The 18,415-nt window shown below is 51.4% G+C and overlaps 3 protein-coding genes across 12 annotated transcripts in view; 2 read left to right on the top strand and 1 right to left on the bottom strand.

Moving 5' to 3' along the window:
• The first annotated feature begins 56 nt into the window (after nt 1-56).
• On the top strand, nt 57-4,748 carry PDZD3 (PDZ domain containing 3). Of its 4 annotated transcripts, none has more exons than XM_025465259.3 (11): nt 97-499; nt 889-919; nt 1,070-1,143; nt 1,464-1,675; nt 1,947-2,136; nt 2,238-2,374; nt 2,610-2,814; nt 3,041-3,237; nt 3,335-3,562; nt 3,712-3,912; nt 4,391-4,748. In XM_025465259.3, exons 1-11 carry the CDS (start codon nt 484-486, stop codon nt 4,418-4,420), a joined length of 1,521 nt encoding a protein of 506 aa, XP_025321044.1. In that variant the 5' UTR covers nt 97-483; the 3' UTR covers nt 4,421-4,748. The 4 variants fall into 4 exon arrangements, with proteins under 4 accessions (XP_048965836.1, XP_025321044.1, XP_025321045.1 ...); XM_025465260.3 differs by having other exon boundaries at nt 98-499; nt 892-919; XM_049109879.1 differs by lacking the exon at nt 3,712-3,912 and having other exon boundaries at nt 57-499.
• Nucleotides 4,749-6,174: 1,426 nt separating this feature from the next.
• Nucleotides 6,175-15,104, bottom strand: CCDC153 (coiled-coil domain containing 153). Of its 5 annotated transcripts, XM_049109882.1 has the most exons (7): nt 10,371-14,094; nt 10,002-10,083; nt 9,529-9,594; nt 8,993-9,112; nt 8,354-8,446; nt 6,898-7,028; nt 6,175-6,598 (listed from the first exon to the last, which is right to left on the bottom strand). In XM_049109882.1, the coding sequence occupies exons 1-7, from the start codon at nt 10,605-10,607 to the stop codon at nt 6,470-6,472; spliced, it is 858 nt and encodes a 285-aa protein (XP_048965839.1). In that variant the 5' UTR covers nt 10,608-14,094; the 3' UTR covers nt 6,175-6,469. The 5 variants fall into 5 exon arrangements, with proteins under 5 accessions (XP_048965839.1, XP_048965840.1, XP_048965837.1 ...); XM_049109883.1 differs by lacking the exon at nt 8,993-9,112; XM_049109880.1 differs by lacking the exons at nt 6,175-6,598; nt 6,898-7,028 and adding an exon at nt 7,041-8,262 and having other exon boundaries at nt 10,371-15,104.
• A 30-nt stretch (nt 15,105-15,134) lies between these two features.
• The window catches only part of CBL (Cbl proto-oncogene), a 78,160-nt gene continuing 74,879 nt past the window's right edge, over nt 15,135-18,415 (top strand). Inside the window, exons 1-2 of one of the 3 annotated variants that reach the window (XM_035716791.2) lie at nt 15,135-15,151; nt 15,650-15,883. In XM_035716791.2, coding sequence (XP_035572684.2) covers nt 15,698-15,883 — 186 coding nt within the window. In that variant the 5' untranslated portion in view covers nt 15,135-15,151; nt 15,650-15,697. Of the gene's footprint in view, nt 15,152-15,649; nt 15,884-18,415 lie in introns of those variants that run through there. The other 2 variants (XM_035716792.2, XM_025465251.3) reach the window with 2 other exon arrangements.

The raw sequence follows: 18,415 nt of genomic DNA, 5'->3' as shown, positions 1-18,415 counted from the left end.
GCCTCCTCCTTGTTGATGCTTTCAAGAAAGGGAACCGGTTTTGACCATTCTGGTAAACCACTGACCACTCTCTGTTGCAGGTGGTTCTTGGACACCAGATTCAGAGGCAGTGAGGGCCGTGGGAGCCCATGAACAAGATCCTGGGGGTGGGGGGAGGCCATGCTGGGCTGTAGGACTCCTATCACCTTTTCAGACATATTTATCCCAGGGTTAGAACTACAGTGACCAATGATCTACCTTCATCAGCCCAGAGCAGAAGCTGGGACAGTAGCAGAGTCTCCAGAGAAAGTGAGGACCCAGGGATCGGGGCAGGAGGAACGTGCACACTTCCCCAGAGGATAAGACTGTTCTCCCGTTAACCATTACCCCACTGCTTCTAAGGCAGTGTCTTTAAGGAGGCGGGACGAGACAGGGTAGGTGGGAGGGTCAGCTGGTTTTCATGAACCTTGTCCTTACCCTGAGCACTGGGTCACTGATCCAACTATGGAAGCAGCTACAGGTAGGAAGCCAGGAGAAACCCTCCGGTGGGGGCTTAGGGCAGTGTGAGGGGCAGGGTGGGAGGCAGAGGCTTCGGGACCAGGGTGTACTAGATGTCAAGGCTTGGAGTCTTGAGGCAAATAGACCCAAGTTAGGAGATAAGACATGAGTGGATTTGTCTGTCTTCCTGGTCCACGCCCTGTTCTGATATGCTCAGATTTCTGTGCCAGGGACTAGGAGGGGAAGGGAAGAGAGAGGAAGAGAAGGTCCTTTTGGAGCAGAATGGAGGGGGCAAGTCCTGTGTGTGTGTGTGTGTGTGTGTGTGTGTGTGTGTGTTAGGGGGGCATGATCAGGAGGAGTTGGGGTAGGGAGAGAATGTATTCCTCCTCCCCTCATCCCTTCTTTGCACAGCAGGTCTTCGGGACACAGCCTCATTAACTCAGTGAGTGCCCTGCTGGGCAGGGTTGGGGCAAGGGGCAAAGAGAATCCAAGGTGGGGAAGCTCTTCAGCTGCCAGGGGCACCTCAAGTAGAGGCTGGGACCAGAGTCCAGACGTCAACTTGCTCCTACCTGCGCCCCTCGCCTCCTTGCAGGAAGTTTGAGTTTAACGCCAAGTGGGGCATTGATAATCCTGTCCTCTCTCTGGCTGAAGACTACGACCCCTCGGGTAACCCCCTTGCCCTTTCCCCAAAGATACCACAGCTCTTCATGGCCTCCCATCTCATTGGTAACCACTCCACTCTGCCTCCCTCCGATAACAGCTTTGGTGGGCAGTTAACTATGTGGAGGTAGGAGGGGGTTGGCTGTTTTTCTCTGTCCAAGCCACCCTGCCCACGTGGCATTTGGCCTCACTGCCCAAAGCCTAACTGGGTAGAAGGCTGCCTGGTGCCCAATCACAAGGGCAGATCTGCCAGGCCAAGGTGACCAGTGCTTGGGCCATGTCCCTGCTTTCCCTTCCCCTCCGCTGTTGCCCCCCTCCCCCTCTAGATCTCTGGAGCCTGGTGCGGCCTCGCTTCTGTCTGCTGAGCAAAGAGGAAGGCAGCAGTTTTGGCTTCCACCTGAAGCAGGAGCTGGGCGGGGCTGGGCCCGTGGTGTGCAGGGTGGAGCCAGGCACCCCTGCCCAGCACCAGGGCCTGCGGGAAGGCGACCGGATCCTGGGGGTGAACAACCATGTCGTGGAATGTGAAGACTATGCCGTGGTGAGGTGGGGCTGGGACTCCCTGTGGTCTAGGAGGACATCCCATCGCACCCTCAGGGAGAGGAGCCAGTCGGTCACCTCCCTGGACATGTGGGGGCTGTACCCCAGCCTCTCCCTCCTCCCCTTCCCAGGATTTAGGGCTGTCCTGGTGGAAATGGTCGGGTGAAGGCATCCAGAGAGCTGGTTCTCAGGGTGAAACCCGGGAGGTTCCGGGGAGGGGAGCTGGCAAGAGGGGCTGGGCCCCCACCTCAACCCACATGTCCCCTGTTTAGGTGGTTCGCCGCATCCGTGCCAGCGGTCCTCGGGTGCTGCTCATGGTTTTGGCGCAGCATGTACACGACGTCGCTAGAGCTCAGCAGGGGACCAGTGCCCACCTCTGTCCTACTCTTGGCCCCGGGGTCCGGCCCCGACTGTGCCACATAGTGAAAGATGAGGGTGGCTTTGGCTTCAGTGTCACCCACAGTGAGCTTAGAGGCTCTGGAGGGCGGGGGAGTTCAAGAAGGGGACCTCAGCCCTGTCCTGGGGGCAGATGCAGACCAAAACTTGTTTTTTTTGGCCTCCAGGTCATCACGGTCCTTTCTGGTTGGTGCTGAGTGCTGGAGGAGCTGCTGAGCGGGCAGGGGTGCCTCCGGGGGCCCGGCTGCTGGAAGTGAATGGGGTCAGTGTGGAGAAGCTCACTTACAACCAACTCAGCAGGAAGGTATGGCTGTCTGTTTCCCCATCCATCCTCATCCACCTGGACCAGGTGCCTTGCCTTAGGCAGCAGATTCCTTCCCATGGGCCTCATCTCCCAATCTGCCCTCCTTCCTTTTGCAGTTGGTTCTGGGCCCTTCTCTCCCCCACCCTTACAGCCTCCTTCCTGGGACTGCGAGGAGGGCCTGCCTCTGCCCTCCCTCCCCAGGGCTTGATGCTGACACCCTGCCGGGTCCCCACAGCTTTGCCAGAGTGGAGAGCAAGTGACCCTGCTGGTGGCAGGGCCAGAGGTGGAGGAACAGTGTCGCCAGCTGGGAATGCCCCTGGCTGCACCCCTGGCAGAGGGCTGGGCACTGCCCACCAAGCCCCGGTGTCTGCACCTAACAAAAGGGCCCAAGGGCTTTGGGTTCCTGCTTCGTGAGGATAAAGGTCTTGACGGTCGCCCTGGTGAGCTGGAGCCCCGGAGATGGGTAGGGGAGGTGTGTCTTGGGGTGGGCACGAATACAGGCCCTGATGCACACAGGTGGTATCCCTGGCTGAACCCCAGCCCTGAGCTTCTTCCTACCCGCCACTCCCCCAACCCCAGGTCGGTGCCTCGGTGTGCCCACCGTGGCCTGGGCTGGTGCTGGGGTTAGTTGGGGGAGGAGGAACCATGAGGATGTTCCCCTCCCAGGACAGTTCCTGTGGGAGGTGGACCCAGGACTCCCCGCTGAGAAGGCCGGGATGCAGGCTGGGGACCGGCTGGTGGCTGTGGCTGGGGAAAGTGTGGAGGGCCTGGGCCACGAGGAGACGGTGTCCAGGATCCGGGCGCAGGGCTCGTGCATCTCCCTCACGGTCGTCGACCCTAAGGCTGACCGCTTCTTCAGAATGGTGTGAGCACAGGGGCAGGGGCTGCGGCCCAGGCAGGAACCGAGCAGGGCTCAGGGGAGGCGGAAGCAACAAGTCTGTTCTACCTGCCTCCTTCCAGGTTCGCTTGTCCCCACTTCTCTTCCTGGAGAGCACAGAGGCTCCTGCCTCTGCTCAGGAAACCTGCTCGGCCTCTCCGGTTGAAACCAAGGAGCTACCTGTTGAAGACACAGCCCTGCCTCCTGTCCCAGATGGCTCCCGCCCCTGTCTCCTGTATCCGGGGCCTGACGGTGGCTATGGCTTCCGACTTGGCTGTGTGGCCAGTGAGGCTCGCCTCTTCATCTCCCAGGTGACTTGGGTCCCATGGACCTTGGATCTTTCTAATTATTTGCCTCCTGACAAGCCTTCATCTACCTCCCTCCCAAGGTCTTAGAATGTCCGGTGACTTTTCCATGGTATCCCATGTTCTGTAACTCCCCACCCCCACTTCACCACCAGGTGACTCTAGGAGGCTCAGCTGCCCAGGCAGGGCTGCAAATGGGAGATGTGATTCTGGAGGTGAATGGGTATGCCGTGGGTGGAGAGAATGATCTGGAAAAGCTTCAGCAGCTGGCTGAGGCTGAGCCACCCCTCTGCCTGAAGCTGGCGGCCAGGTCTTGCCAGGACTCGGAAGCCTGGAATCCCCCAGGGTCTGGAGAGGTAAGGAAAAAGAGACAGATGGACTGTGAGCAGCCAGGGAAGGATAGAGGGAGTCAGAGAGGAGGGCTACAGGGTGGAGCAGTGTGGGGGATGCAGGCTGGGACCTGGGGCCATGGTAGGTGGGGACAGAAGGATCCATGGAACTAGCTGCTGTTCCTGGGCATTATAGTGCAGGTGGGGGCAGGGCAAAGGAACTCTTCTCATTTTTGAATGACCTTCTCTCTCTCTCTCTCTCTCTTTTAAAGATCTTATTTATTTTTTGATATATATATATATAGAGAGAGAGCACAAGCAGGGGGAAGGGGCAGAGGAAGAGAGAGAAGCAGACTCCCCACTGAGCAGGGAGCCCGGCATGGGGCTCAATCCGAGGACCCTTAGGACCACGACCTGAGCTGAAGGCCAATACCCAACTGACTGAGCCACCCAAGCGCCACATTTTTTTTTTCTTTTACACCTTCTCTCTCCTCTCTGTCCTCAGGACTGGGCTCTGGCGTCAGAGCTGCTGTAGCCTCTGCTTGGCACGCATCTGCCCAGTGGCTTTCCTGTCCTCACTCTCCTCGCAATGGTAGGAGCTGAGAAGCTCCCTTTGAGCCAGAAGGGACGTCTCAAGGATTCTGGACACCTTCCATCACAGGATCGCCCAGGAGCTCCCTCCCTTCCCCTGGGCCCACCTTCCAGGAGACAGGCCTTAGGCAGGCCCACTGGAGGGGTTCTGCCCTCTGACTCCAGAGGACATCCTGTGGGAGTTTTGGGAGATGTGGCCCCCGGATGAAGTTCTGCTATGAAATGACTGGTGTGATTTTGTGATTTATAATAAATTATACCGTTTCCTGGCACAGAGCTCCTAAACCCTTGGAATTTCCCAGGTAGTAAAAGTGGTAAAGATGTCTTCTATTTATAACAAGCCCTTTCAACCACACCTAACTTTGTTAAGGAAGTGACTTTTGGAAAGCACCTAAGGATGAGGGGGCCCAGCTGCCAAGGGAACCAACCCTGTGATTCCAGGGTTGGCATTTTCAGCCCTGCCCCACCCCCATGCTGGTCCTCTTGGGAGGAGAGACGTGCTGGGGGTTTAATTAATCACCAATGACTGGGCAGCTGGGTGGCTCAGTGGTTGAGTGTCTTCCTTTGGCTCCGGTCATGCTCCCTGGGTCCTGGGATCAAGTCCCACATCAGACTCCCCACAGGGAGCCAGTTTCTCCCTCTGCCTGTGTCTCTGCCTCTCTCTCATGAATAAGTAAATGAAATCTTTAAAAAAACAAATCACCATGAGCCATGGCTTCATTGATCATGCTTCCAGAGTGAAGCCTCCATAAAATAACAAAAAGAGCTTGTGGTGGCCGAACAGGTGGAGGTGCTGGGAAGGTGGTACGCCTGAAGAGGGTCTGGGGCTTCCATGCTCCTGCCTCACCCTAGACATACTTGCCGGCTGTTCCTGAGCTGTGTCCTTCATAATAAACTGGTAAACTAGGGAGTAAACTGCTTCTCTGAGTTCTGTGAGCCACTCTAGCAAATGATGGAACCCAAGAAGGGGGTTGTGGGAACCTTTGTTTTTTGGTCAGTTGGTCAGAAGCACAGTGACAATCTGGACTTGACACTGGCAGTTGAAGTAGGGATTGGTCCCGTAAGCCTGTGGGATCCGGTGCTCTTTTCACATTAGTAGTGCCAGAATTGAATGAAATTATAAGGTACCCAGCAGGGGTCCACAGAGCTGTTGAAGAATTGCTTGGTGTGGGGGACCCCTCCCCTGACGTATATATGACCAGAAGTAAAGTAGTATTGGGAATGTTGTAAAATAGAAGAGCAACACAGTGTTCCCTTTATAGGTGGGCTATGGGATTGGCTAGGATTGAAGCCATCTGGAACTTGCCTTAGGCATGACTCCTGGACTCCCCCCATATATTGCAAGAGTTTGGAGACCAGTTACACCTTCTCTCTGTCAGCACCTTAGGATTGTGGGGGCTGGTGCCTGGTCACTGCTGGTCTATTAAAGAAATGGCCTTGCCCCCACAAATCTGGCTACCTGTGTTGGTGCCGGGGAGGGGTGTGGGTAGTGGGAGTAGGGGATGGTGATTTGAAAGGACCCAAAGGGCCCAAGATTCAAGGCATGGGGCCCAGTTTCTCTAAGAGAGGAGTTGAGAGTTTGTCAAATGTCAAATTTCTATCCTCTCATTCAATCTTCAGAGTAATGGGTCCGCCAGAACCAACATGCCCTCAAAGAGATATTTGTATCTGTCAAAAAGGCACAGACCACAGTTCTGTGGAGTTCTACATCAAGACAGCTTTATTGCTGGAGCCTCTCAGAGGCCCAGAGACTAGAAGCTTACAGCTTTATTTTATTTTATTATTTTATTTTTTTAAATGTTTTATTTATTTATTCATGAGAGACACAGGGAGAGAGAGAGACAGAGAGAGGCGGAGACACAGGCAGAGGGAGAAGCAGGCTCCATGCAGGGAGCCTGACATGGGACTTGATCCCGGGTTTCCAGGATCAGGCCCTGGGCTGAAGGCGGCACTAAACCGCTGAGCCACCCGGGCTGCCCCGAAGCTTACAGCTTTAGAGATCCAGGGGGTTGAGTCCAAATTGGTGGAGCTGCTCCTTGTACTTGGCGTGAAGTCTCAGCACAGCCCCATCCCACTGAGGCCTGACTGCTCTCAGCTTGGCTAAGAGTTGGTCCAGGTTGCCCTGTGGACACCAAGCTTCAGGCTCCAGGAAGGGAGAGAGGGTAGAGCAAGGGTTTCCCTGGGCTGGTCTGCGAGCTTTCCTCCTAGCATCTTCTTCAGGTTCTTACTCTTACTAAGTAAGTGTGGTTGCGTGCCTTGGCTGTCTGCCCTCGGGGCAGAGCAGGGTTGTCTGTGGAGATGCTTCTCCTTCCCCCTGGTCTCCCATTGATGACAATGATAGTATGAACTAGTTGGGGTTAAGGGGAATGGGGGAGTCCTAGCTACTGGGGTGGTAGGGCTTCCAGAGGTGGTGGTGCTTACATGTAAGATTTCCTCGTACTTGGCCTCCATGTCCACTACATGGGCCCGAAGCTGAGCCAGAGTCTGGTCCCGCTCTCCGAGGGCCCGTTCAGCCTCTTGCTGCGCAGCCTCAGCTTCCCTCTGGCACGTCTCTGCAGGGCAGGGCGGGAGGAGGAAGGGGACTGGGTAGTGACATTCTACTTGTGAACAGAGTCTCCAAAGACACCTCAAAAGCAGAACTTGAATGGGATCATTCCAGACTCCCCCCCCAGGATCATCAATTTTCCCATAGTTCGTATAAAGATCTGACATATACCATTGAGGTACAGCAGAGAGAGCAGTAGGCTTGGGATGAGAAATGTGCGTCCAAAGTCTGGTTGTCACTTACTACCTGTGTAACTTTGGGTACATCTCTCTCTGAGACTCAGTTTCTTCATCTTTAAAGAGAGATTGATACAAACCTTACAGACTTATTGTGAGTTAAATGTGAGAGTGTATGGGGAAAAATACCTAGTATGTACAGGAGGTGCTCCATAAATGCTGATCGAATTTAAATTTGAAATAAGGCAAGGATTATGAAAGGAATTCAGGGTCCGCATGGCAGATAAGCAACTCTTGGGTATCTGTAGCTAAGCTGAGGCTATTTTAGGGGCCCCTGGCTGACTCTTGGTCTCAGGGTCATGAGTTTGAGCCCCACATTGGGTGTGGCGCCTAGTAAAAAGAAAGAAAGAAAGAAAGAAACTGAGGCTATTTTAGGTTAAGGAAACTCTGAGGTCACAATTGTGAAAGATCTTATGTGTCGTGCTAAGATAGTTCAACTTTATCCTGTAACCAAGAGAGAAAGGAAAAACTTCCTGTCCTTTACATTTTTGCTTCTCTAAAAGGTTTATTCTTTGATTTAGCAAGTAATTATGTAGGGCTTGGCATGCCCAAGGCATTGAGGATATGAAAATAAATAAGTCAAATATCTTTTCTTAGTTTGCATTGTAAACATCAGCTAAGAGGGAATATGTTTTGAGACGCCTGGGTGGCTCAGCAGTTGAGCATCTACCTTTGGCCCAGGGTGTGATCCTGGAGTCCCGGGATTGAGTTCCACATCAGGCTCCCCATATAGTGACTGCCCCCCTCTCTCTGTGTCTCTCATGCATGAATAAATAAATAAAATCTTTAAAAAAAGAAGGAATATGTTTCTTTCATGACAGACATGGCAGTGGAAGGGAGGAAGATCCAGTTTGGCGAGACCATCGAGAGAGGGAGACAGCGTGAGTCTCTCCGGTTTCTTTAGTTCCACCTTTGAGATTTTGGCCATCTTGAGCCCTCTGCTGCAATCCTCCACGGTGAGAGAGTCAGGGGGGACAATGGTCCAAGAGCCTCGATTGCAGTCTTCTAGAGAAGGACCATTGTAAGTCCATCCCTGCAGGCTGGACCTTGTCAGTGCTCTTTGGAGAGAAAGGGCTTAGGGGGTGGGGAAGCCTACCCAGCTTCTTCCGAAGGCCCATCACTTCTTCCTCCTGCTGCCTCCTGTGGGTCTCCATTTCCTTCTGCAGGGCTCGGCACTGACGACACATCTCTGTGGTGAGGGCAGAGGGTGACCAGGGCCCCGGGTGTGGATGGAGTGGTGGAGAAAGAAAGGGAAGTTGTGGGGGAAAGGGGGAAAGGGCCTGCTTTGTCTGGTGGGAACAAGAGCATTAAGGTCTTCTCCGTTCCCAGGATTCTGAGAAGCTTTCAGAGCCTGAATACCTGGAGAGAAGCTCAGAAATCACACCCCTCTCCCTCACCCAGCTCAGGACCTGGATTCTAGCCTTTTTCCCCACTCACTCTCACTACATGAATGAGACAAAGGTCATGTAATTTTTTTTGGTGATCCATATCACAGGAAGTGCTTTTTGTAATCCATAAAGCACATGGCATTGGGCATCCTGGAAGGTTCCTGCCTCTGGGTCCCAGAGGCCTTCCTTTGGTTCCTTCAAGCCCCTGCCTGATTCACACTGAGCCAGGAAGGTTGGCGCTAGTCAATAGCAGGTGGAAATCCTCCTCGGTTCCCTTCTTTACATCCTCTGGCCCCCTTGATTGTCCTTTTCCAGGTCTCTGCCCACCTGTCTGACTGACCACACACCTGCATAGATGGCCTTCCCCTCACTTCGGGCCTCCTCCAATTCAGCCTCCAGCACTTGCAACCTCCACCTGAGCTGGTCTTCAGAGGCTTTGGCTCTGCGAGCCTCATCCCTCCGCAGAGCTGTGAAAAGTCTCAGAGCAGTGCTCACAACTGGCTGGGGTGGGGGTGGGGTGGGGTGGGCTGAATCAGGCCCCGTGGGATTGATGGACTCTGCCCACCTCTGGGAACCTGGTGGGAGATTCCCAGCCTCTCATTCTCTCTCTGAGTTGGTTGGTTGGTTTTCCCCCCCCTAGAATCCCATGAGCTCTTCATTGCTAAGAAGGAAAAACTTCACGTTCTGCTTATAAAAATATAGGTAGGTATGCTCACCCACCTTTGCTGCCCACCCCTTCCTCACAATGTCAATCTTTTATCTATCAGGGAATGAGGGAGAGGTCGGCTCAGCCTCCCACCATGGCTCCAACCCTACAAACCTCCAGCATGCAAAATCCCCCATTGCCCCATCTCTGTTGTCCCAGAGTTTGTACCCTTCTTACCCAAGTGGTCTTGGAGCAACTCCTTTTCCATCACTGCCAGCCTGTGTGCGTATTTGACCTCCACATCTGCCCTAGCAAGTTGGCAGAGCCTCAGTTTATCATGATCTCAGCCTTCCTCTCATCTCCCCGTCCTCATTCCACACCCTGACCTTTCCTCCTGTGGCTCTGAGGACCTCTAAATGAGGGATCTCGGATTGCAGAGTCTGCTGAGTTCACCCCTGTGTCCTGGCTGCCCAGCACAGAGTATACTCAGAATACGGGTGATGAGTATGTTAAGGAAGGCACAGAGCCAGAAGGGCGGCCACAGAGTGGATGCATGCTAATTCCCCCAATTTCCCAGCTCCATGGAACCCTGGCTGGAGGGGGGGGGAGAGATGAAGGGGGAGGGATATGAAAGCTTCATCTTATCATTCAGAGGGCTGCATTCTCTCTGGAGCACCTCTGTTTGGTCTCTAAGCTAGAGCATGACTCACCAGCACCTGCATTCTCTTTCTTCTTCTGTGCACCAGTTTTCTTCCTTTTTTCTTTGGTCTTAGGTGGCATCTCCTTGCTGTCCTGGGGAGGGAGAGGACTCATATTTAAGGCTAGACATAGGGCTGCTTTCCTGACCCTAGGCGTCCCAAGAGAGTTGGAGTTCTAGTCTCTGAGTCTGTCTCTTATACTTTCCAGGAGCTTCCATTCTTGGTCTCCTTGGAACCTTAGTCAAGGCTGGGGTGTGGGGAGGGTGGAGCTATTTCTTTCTACCCCTCAGGTTCTGTGGGCAGAAACCATTCCTCTCAATCCTCTTTTGGAGAAAATCAATCTCCCAGTACTCGTCCCTTTCCTCTTCCCATCATCCTTACCCTGCTTCTTCCTACCTGAAGGACCCTCTCTGGCCTCTGTTGTGTCTCCCTGCGGGGTGACCGGCTTACAGGGAGGGGCACAGAGAAAACCCAACCTCGTCGGAGCCCAAGGAGGAGCCTGGGTTCTGGGAACCAATCCAGGGTGACAAAGATCCTTCGAGGGCGGGCCTGAGAACCACAGGGTTGAGTTTCTGGAGACTGAAGGTTGTCCAGGTAACTGGAAAACATGGAGCTCATAGAAGGGTGGTATGTGCCAAGCACAAAGCTTAAGACAGCAAGGTTCTTAGGGGTGGGGGTGAATGGGTGACGGGCACTGAGGGGGGCACTTGACGGGATGAGCACTGGGTGTTATTCTGTATGTTGGCAAATTGAACACCAATAAAAAATAAATTTATTATTAAAAAAAAAAAAGACAGCAAGGTTCTGGAGAGTCCACTCTCTCCTATCCGTAAATCCTCAGTGTAGTTGGAGGGGAAAGGGCTTCAGAGCTGGTTAGCCATGCTTCATTTCCATGTAGCACTGCCTGAAGTCTGGAGACTGAGAAGTTACAGATTTCCATATCTGATACGATGCTGTCACAGGAAAATGCTGAAACAGGAAAAGAGCTGACAGTAGCCATCTTGGGCGATTTACATCACTAGGGCTCATGAGCAAGTGCCATTATTAGGCCTCAGGGAGGTATTCTAGAGTGTGTGAGCGAAAGAAATGCAGGAGAAGGCAGCTGAGAGAGTTTCTCAGTTTGGAGAGAGGAGACACAGAGGAGAGGAGGACCCACAGACTCCAGGGTGCTGACATAAAGGGCTGCAGATGTAGAAGAAAGGGTAGTAGTGGGAGACAAGAGCCATGAGTTCTAGTCCTCCCTCCAGTTACGTAAACTTGGGTCAGTTGTTTAATTTTGCTCAACCTCAGTTTCCTAGTTTTTATTATATATATTTTAAAGATTTTATTTATTTATTCATGAGAGACACGCAGAGAGAGGCAGAGACATAGGCAGAGGGAGAAGCAGGCTCCCTGTGGGGAGCCCCATGCAGGACTTGATTCCAGGACCCCAGGATCACGCCCTGAGCCAAAGGCAGACACTCAACCACTGAGCCACCCAGGTACCCCTTAGTTTCCTGGTCTTTAAGTCTTTGATTTGGTAAATCCTAAAAGGGCTGGGTTTTAACTGGGAATTCACAGGGCCATCTTCCCTTGCGGGGACTTAATTTATTGCCTCTCTTCCTCTATTCCCTTCTGTGGCTGGTTTTCAGTCAGGTGCTGCGAAACTCCTTTGCTAGGCTTCATGTAGAATTGAGTTGGTCGGGGCTCCCTCTAGTGGACTTGCTTGACCTCAGGAGTCTCCTCAATTTTTCTACTTAAATTATTGGGCCATGGGATCCCTGGGTGGCGCAGCGGTTTGGCGCCTGCCTTTGGCCCAGGGCGTGATCCTGGAGATCCGGGATCGAATCCCACATCGGGCTCCCGGTTGCTTCTCCCTCTGCGTCTCTCTCTCTCTCTCTTTCTGTGACTATCATAAATAAATAAAAATAAAAAAAAATTATTGGGCCATGTTGGGAGTGCCTCTCTCTAGGGGATACTTCCTAGCCTCTTGCTGGGGCATGAGTGGTTGGAAAAATGGTTCTGGGGAAGGGAGTATGATGGGTGACTTGTCCTTGTTAGGCAACCCCCAACCCTCTCTCCTCCAGCCCTGTGTTAGTTATTCTGGAGCTTTTTCATCTGTCTGCTGCCTGGATCTCTGGGAACCATACACTTGCTAGAATGAAAACAGCAAAAAACATCAGGGATTTTCCCTTTGTGGATCAAGGAACCTGCAGATTCTCTTGTTATTTCTCTCAATCTCTGTCCCCCTCAACATTTTTGGTCAATTGCCTGTCCTCAGGAGCAGATCTGAAGAAATAGCTTTGCGATCTGGGTTTTAAAAATCCTTTCCCTGGGGAGTGGAGAGATTCAGATGGGGCTGATTTATGCTTATTTGTCACCTTGGTGGCTGCTGGGTACTTCTCTGATGCTTGAGAGATTTTACAGAGTATAGAGAAGAATACTTGCCTTTTCTGGGGCTTATAGTTCCCGTAATGTAGGGTCAGATAACTTTGTTCACAACTCCCAAATCTGGAGAATACTTTTCTTCTCATCTTGAAGTGTGTTTCATTTATTCTCCCCTCAGAACTCTTTCCTCTGCATAGGAATGCAGGAGAGGTTCCCACCACAGTCCTCTCCTCATCTAGAAGCCTGTTTGGGGTCACTTTTCAGGGAATGATTGGTTTCTGCATTGTGCTGATGCATGCGATGACATTTTGAGGACAGAGTTTACAGAATACAAACAACATATCACGCCTCAGAAGAGGATTTACTTTTCAAATATGTTCAGTCAACCGACTTTCAGGTGCAGAATGAGGATGTGGTTTGGGTGAAGGTGAAATGGAAGAAGAAAAGTGCCCCATGTCACATGATGTGATGATACAAACTGAGCCAGATCTAGAATGACCCAAGAATGCGAATGACATTGTGATCAACAATCCAATCCCCATCCTCAGTATGCTTTGAAAACAAGCCAAGTAAAAATTGTGGTGGTTGGGGGGAAGGTCAATCTTTCCTTCTTTTTTTCATTAACTTCAGATTAGAAGTGAAAAATAAGAAAGATCATCTCAGCAGAACTCTGTCCTCCTTTGAATAGGATTCCATCTGGGAGTTTTGAAGAGATATAGAGGAAAGAACTGTCACTCCCTCTGCTTTATTCAAATGCTAGAGAGAGTTTATTTGTATATTTAAAGAAATGTGGCTTTAAAAAAAAATTTTGATAGGGCACCTGGGTGGCACAGTTAGGCATCTGACTCCTGATTTGGGCTCAAGTCCTCATCTCAGGGTGGTGAGATTGAGCCCCTCCTTGGATCATGAGCTCAGTGCAGATGGAGTTTGCGGGAGATTCTCTGCCCCTCCATTCACTTGCTCCACTTGTGTGTGCCATGCACATTCTCTCTCTCTCTCTCAAATAAATAAATCTTAAAAAAAAGTATGTATTTTTTTCTTTTTTGAGAGGAGGGAAGGGAAGAGAGGGAATCTTTTTTTTTTTTAAAGACTTATTTATTTATTCATGAGAGACACAGAGAGGCAGTGACACAGGCAGAGGGAGAAGCAGGCTCCATGCAGGGAGCCTGATGTGGGACTCGATCCTGGGTCCCCAGGATCATGCCCTGGGCTAAAGGCAGACACTAAGCCACTGAGCCACCCAGGGATCCCAAAGAGAGGGAATCTTAAGCAGGCTCTATACCCAGTGTAAGCCCAATACAGGGCTTGACCTCACGACTCTGTCATCATGACCTGAGCTGAAATCCAGAGTCCAGGGCTTAACCGACTGAGTCACCCAGGCGCCACCAGAGATACAGCTTCTGCAAGCAGAAACAAAGTACAAATTATACAGTTACACTCTATCCAGGTGGTGCCGAAGATAATACAAATTGGAAGGCTTAAAGGAAGCCAGAGATGTGTAGATGAACCAGATGAACTCATATAGGCCCAAGGGTTAATTTCTTACCTGTTACTCCAGTAAATCTAGCATTTGATGATGAGGGGGAAAAATACCCTGTGTACCTACAACGTGTTAGGTACCCCAGAAGACCAAAGTCAATGAAATAGCATAGCATAAATAAATGAGGTACCTGTGAGAATGAACAGTTAGTGAAATTTATTTTTATTATTATTTTTAAAAATTATTTATTTATTCATGAGAGACAGAGAGAGAGGCAGAAACATAGGCAGAGGGAGAAGAGAAGCAGGCTTCCTGTGGGAAGCCTGAAGTGGGACTCCACCCCAGGACCCCGGCACCATGAGCCAAAGGCAGATGCTCACTGAGCACCCAGGTGCCCCCAGTTTTGACAGTTATCTTAGAGCCTTGCCTAGATTTTCCTTTGGGAGATTTCTTCTCTCTCTCTCTCTCTCTCTCTCTTTTTTTTTAAAGATTTCTTCTCTTTCTAGGCAGGAACTGATAAGAGGAAATTCTGATAGTAAACGATAATGTTGACTCCATAATCAATCTTAGATAAAGGCCATTGAATTTCAAAGCAAGGATGTCTGGCTTATGAGTCCTTGAGTTCAGAGAGATTTTTCTCCCCTCTATGCCAGGAGCACATGATACACTTAATTCCTTAATCAGTTAAGGGCTTTGTGGAAGACCCAGGTAGGGGATCTAAGACAGAATTGAGCATTTAACAGACACGCTAGAGCCTGCAAGCTCCCAAAGAGGAGGCTCAGAATTAGCAAATCAGGGCAGGGCACTTCCTTCTTTTGGAAGAAAAGTTCCCCTTTTTTTTTTCAGAGTTTTTCCAACAGAACTTTTTAGATTAGAGAAGTGGAAATGACTGGGAACTGCATTTCTGTTCCACGCGGGGAGTGAGTCCTCCCCTGGCCAGGGCCGGCAGCTGCCTCGGGCCTGGGCCGCTGTGGTCAAGGCCTGGAGCTGGCGGAGCTGACCTGCGGGGCAACGCACGGAGCCCAACGCGCTGAGCCCGGGAACCTTAAGCACACACTCAATTCCCAGAAAAGGAACTAGTGTTCAGAAGCCAAAAAGGGGGAAGTGTTTTGTTTTCAGAAGGTCAAGGGCCCTGGAAGACGAGCTTGCGGGCTGAGCGTCTCACGCCTTTCTGGGGAGTGATCAGGCTTGAACCATCTGTCACATTCCCGACTTCGTGAGTTCACAGCACCAAGGGGCGGGGAAAAGAACTTCCGTTTCTCTCCCACAATGTGGAGACGCCAATGACTTTAAGCTGTATTTCCTCATCCGTCAGGTAAGGGGGAAAAAAGACCGGACGTTCGGGGTCTTTCCTACCGCCGCCTGCCTTCAGGTCAATTTTCCAACGACCCCTGCAAGGAGCGCCGACCCTCCAGCCCACAAGGAACATGGAGGGCTCGGCTTCCGCCCAGTGCGCAGACTCCACGCAGACCCCGCCCCCTTCCGTGCCCGGCTTCTCCGGCAGAGGGCGCAGGCGCAGAGGCTCCGCCAGGGCCCGCCCCCGGGGGGGGGCAGGGGAGGGGTAGGCGGCGCGGAAACTTGGCGGCGGCTTTCCGGGAGCTGTGGCTCGGGAGGGGGTGGCGCAGGAGCGGTCGCTGGCCAGTCGGGACCAGGCCGCCGGCGTCCCCGAGCCCCGCGCGCTCCCGACGCCGCCCACTCCCCTCCCCGCGGCCGCCCCTCCCTCCGCCCGGACAGCCGGCGGCGGCGGCGGCGGCGGCGGCGGCGGCCGGGAGAGGCCCCTCCTTCACGCCCTCCTTCTTTCCCTCGCTCGCAGCCGAGCGGAGCCGGCGGACGCGGCAGGGCCCCCGAGCCTCCCCGGGCCATGGCCGGCAACGTGAAGAAGAGCTCCGGGGCCGGGGGCGGCGGCGGCTCCGGGGGCTCGGGCGGCCTCATCGGGCTCATGAAGGACGCCTTCCAGCCGCACCACCACCACCACCACCTCAGCCCCCACCCGCCCGGCACCGTGGACAAGAAGATGGTGGAGAAGTGCTGGAAGCTCATGGACAAGGTGAAAGGCCCGCCCGGGACCCGCGGGCGCAGGGGTGGGCGTGGGCGGAGGGGCCGAGCGAGGGAGGGCAGGGACCCGGGGGCGCGGGGGTGGGGGTGGGGACGGCGGCGGGGGACGTTGCGGTGCTGCGCTCGGGGTGGCGAGACAAAGATGGGGCGGGGGCGGGGGCGGGGGCGGGGGCGGGGCGGAGGTTAACTGGAAGCCACCGGGCGGAAGTGGGATGGGGTGCGGGGTCTGGGGCTCCGCGGGGTCTGGGGATGTGGGTCACGAAATTGGCCCCTTGGAGGGGGGGAGGGTGTAAGTTACCGGCCGGGGCTGTCCGCGCGGTGGGGAGTCGCGTTCCGACCCGGGCGTTGACGGTGACGGGCTCTGCTCCGGAGCCGCGGGGTCGGGACAGCTCTGCAGGCTGCCTGCGTTCGCGGCGAGCTCACAGGGTTTTCTCGCTAAGATGCACCAGCACCGAGATAAAAGAAATGGGGATGTTTAAATGGGCCGAGGAAGGAACTTTCCTCCGCATGTAGCGCCGGGGCGAGTTTTTTTTTTTTTTTTTTTTTTTTTAAATCCTCCAAAACGTTGGATGCGATCCATTCCCGGTGCTGAGATTAAACCACAAGTTCTGGTTTAGAACCATTATCTTCGGAAAGATGCATTAACGGAGCCTGCTGAGCAGCAGATTCTGACTGCTTCCAGAACTTCCTCCTCAACGCTGCCTTTAGGCTGGGCTCTACTTTTTTTTTTTTTTTCGTGGCCGACCTGACTCCTCGTTGCAGGACGCGGCTTGCAGCTTGTTGAGTGCTCTGCTTTGATTAACCTTTTTTAAAGCAAGTGTGGGGAAAAAAATGCCGCTTTTATATTTAGCCGTGAAGTTTGACATTTGGGAGAATTTTCTTTTCTTTACAGCGTCTATATAATGAAATATGGTAGTCCAGAGTACTTACCAGTGTTTAAGCATTTCCAGAGAGTTCAGTACAGTGTTTCCTTAATATTTTTCAGATTCATTAATAACTCATTTTTTTTTTGAAAGATTTCATACTGCCGGTGAAAAGTAATTGTAGAAGTATCTGGCATATCGTAAGAGAATGGTGTTATTTCCTTCAGAGTAAAATTGGTTTTCTTTGGTTCCTCTCTACGTCTAGGTTCCTCTTCTGTAAGTTCTTCATGGATTGTTTTGGGCTAAAACAGCTAACAAAAATGATTATGAAACACTTGGCAAATATAAATGTGCCATATAAATGCTTAATAAGTCCTGTGCGTGAATTAACACGCCTGCAGTGCGTACAAGTGGTTTCAGAGCCACTTTTTTCAGGGCTAGTGTTTCTCATGTTAAATAATTGCTGTTGTAATTCATGACACAAGTATTTGTATATTATGTTGGTGGTGTAGTGCTAATTTCATTGTTAGAATTCAGGGTGGTAAAACCATCACAGAAAGTTAGGCATGTAAAGGAAACTTTAGATTCATTAACATCTTTTAAAAAAAATATCAGATGTATTTAAGGTCTGAAGTTTGTAGGTTTGCATTTTAGAGATTTATAGCTAAGGACTAAAAAGATTTTCCTGGAATAGAGACATCTGTATTTTTAGTTTCTTGTGTAAATATACGTGTATGCAGTATATCAAGGCTATTGACTAGTGACCTTTCCTTAAAAATTATACCATTTTTTCTCAAACTTTTGAGTCATTGTAAGATAGTTCAAATAAGATCCTTTAAATCTTATTCCTTCATATCTTGAAGTCCGTGTATTGACTTTTTTCTTGCAGAATGTTTAACTATTTGGGAAGAATTAAGGACTCATTCTGAGTGCTTTTCAGGTTTTGATAGTTTCAAGGAGAGTAGGTGCCTACCTTCTCCTTTCTAGTGTTGGGAGAGACAGATGTTTTATTCGTGTGTTGCTTGTCCTGGAAGGCGATTTTTAGTGATCTCTGTACCCCATATCACATATTACTAGTCATGCTGAACTGAAATAAAAACTTAGTTCTTCTTTCTGATGTAGTAGTCTGGTAGTTCATACTGCTCTACAGATTTTGAGTACTTTTGTGAGTATTAGATTGAATGGTTTTTTCAGTGCTTGCATAGATGGTCTTTTTTCACTTTTTTGGTTAGAGTCTTAACTGTCAGTAACCCTTCTTGACTTCATGTGCTATGATGTAAGTGGTGAAGAACTTACTGTCAAACCCACAGGTGTTTCACACACTAATGAATTTGGTTCTAAGTCACCCTCCCATACTTGTTTTGACCTTGTTGTTGAAGTAGGTGAATATTTTCCCGGCCTATTAATAATCAATTTATTGACTTAGCACTGGGAACTGTCTTCTTCCCTCCCTTCCCCTCCCCCAATTTCGAATATGTGCAGATGGAGAAGTTGGCATAAGTCATGGGTTCTGGTCAACATAGGCCTGATTTACTAATCCATTGTGGAACTTAAACTCATTGTTGGGAAAATGCTTGTGCTAGAACACTTGTTATTAAACAAAAGACATGGTCAGCCTCTGGGTTTTGTTTTGTTTTTGTTTTGTTTTGTTTTTGTGCCAG

Source organism: Canis lupus, chromosome 5 (assembly GCF_003254725.2).
Source record: "Canis lupus dingo isolate Sandy chromosome 5, ASM325472v2, whole genome shotgun sequence".
NCBI lineage: Eukaryota > Metazoa > Chordata > Mammalia > Carnivora > Canidae > Canis > Canis lupus.
This window is presented reverse-complemented; position numbering and strand designations above follow the sequence as displayed.

Bases quoted from the DNA above. Each gene is read 5' to 3' on its own strand.
- PDZD3 (XM_025465259.3), top strand. The intron at 920-1,069 runs GTGAGTGCCCTG...GCCTCCTTGCAG, and splicing joins GACACAGCCTCATTAACTCA to GAAGTTTGAGTTTAACGCCA. The intron at 1,144-1,463 runs GTAACCCCCTTG...CTCCCCCTCTAG, and splicing joins TGAAGACTACGACCCCTCGG to ATCTCTGGAGCCTGGTGCGG.
- CCDC153 (XM_049109880.1), bottom strand. From the start codon at position 10,607: ATGAGCTCCATGTTTTCCAGTTACCTGGACAACCTTCAGTCTCCAGAA. The intron at 10,084-10,370 runs GTAAGGATGATG...CTCCCTCCCCAG, and splicing joins TTCAGGTAGGAAGAAGCAGG to GACAGCAAGGAGATGCCACC. The intron at 9,113-9,528 runs GTAAGAAGGGTA...GACTTTTCACAG, and splicing joins GTTGCTCCAAGACCACTTGG to CTCTGCGGAGGGATGAGGCT.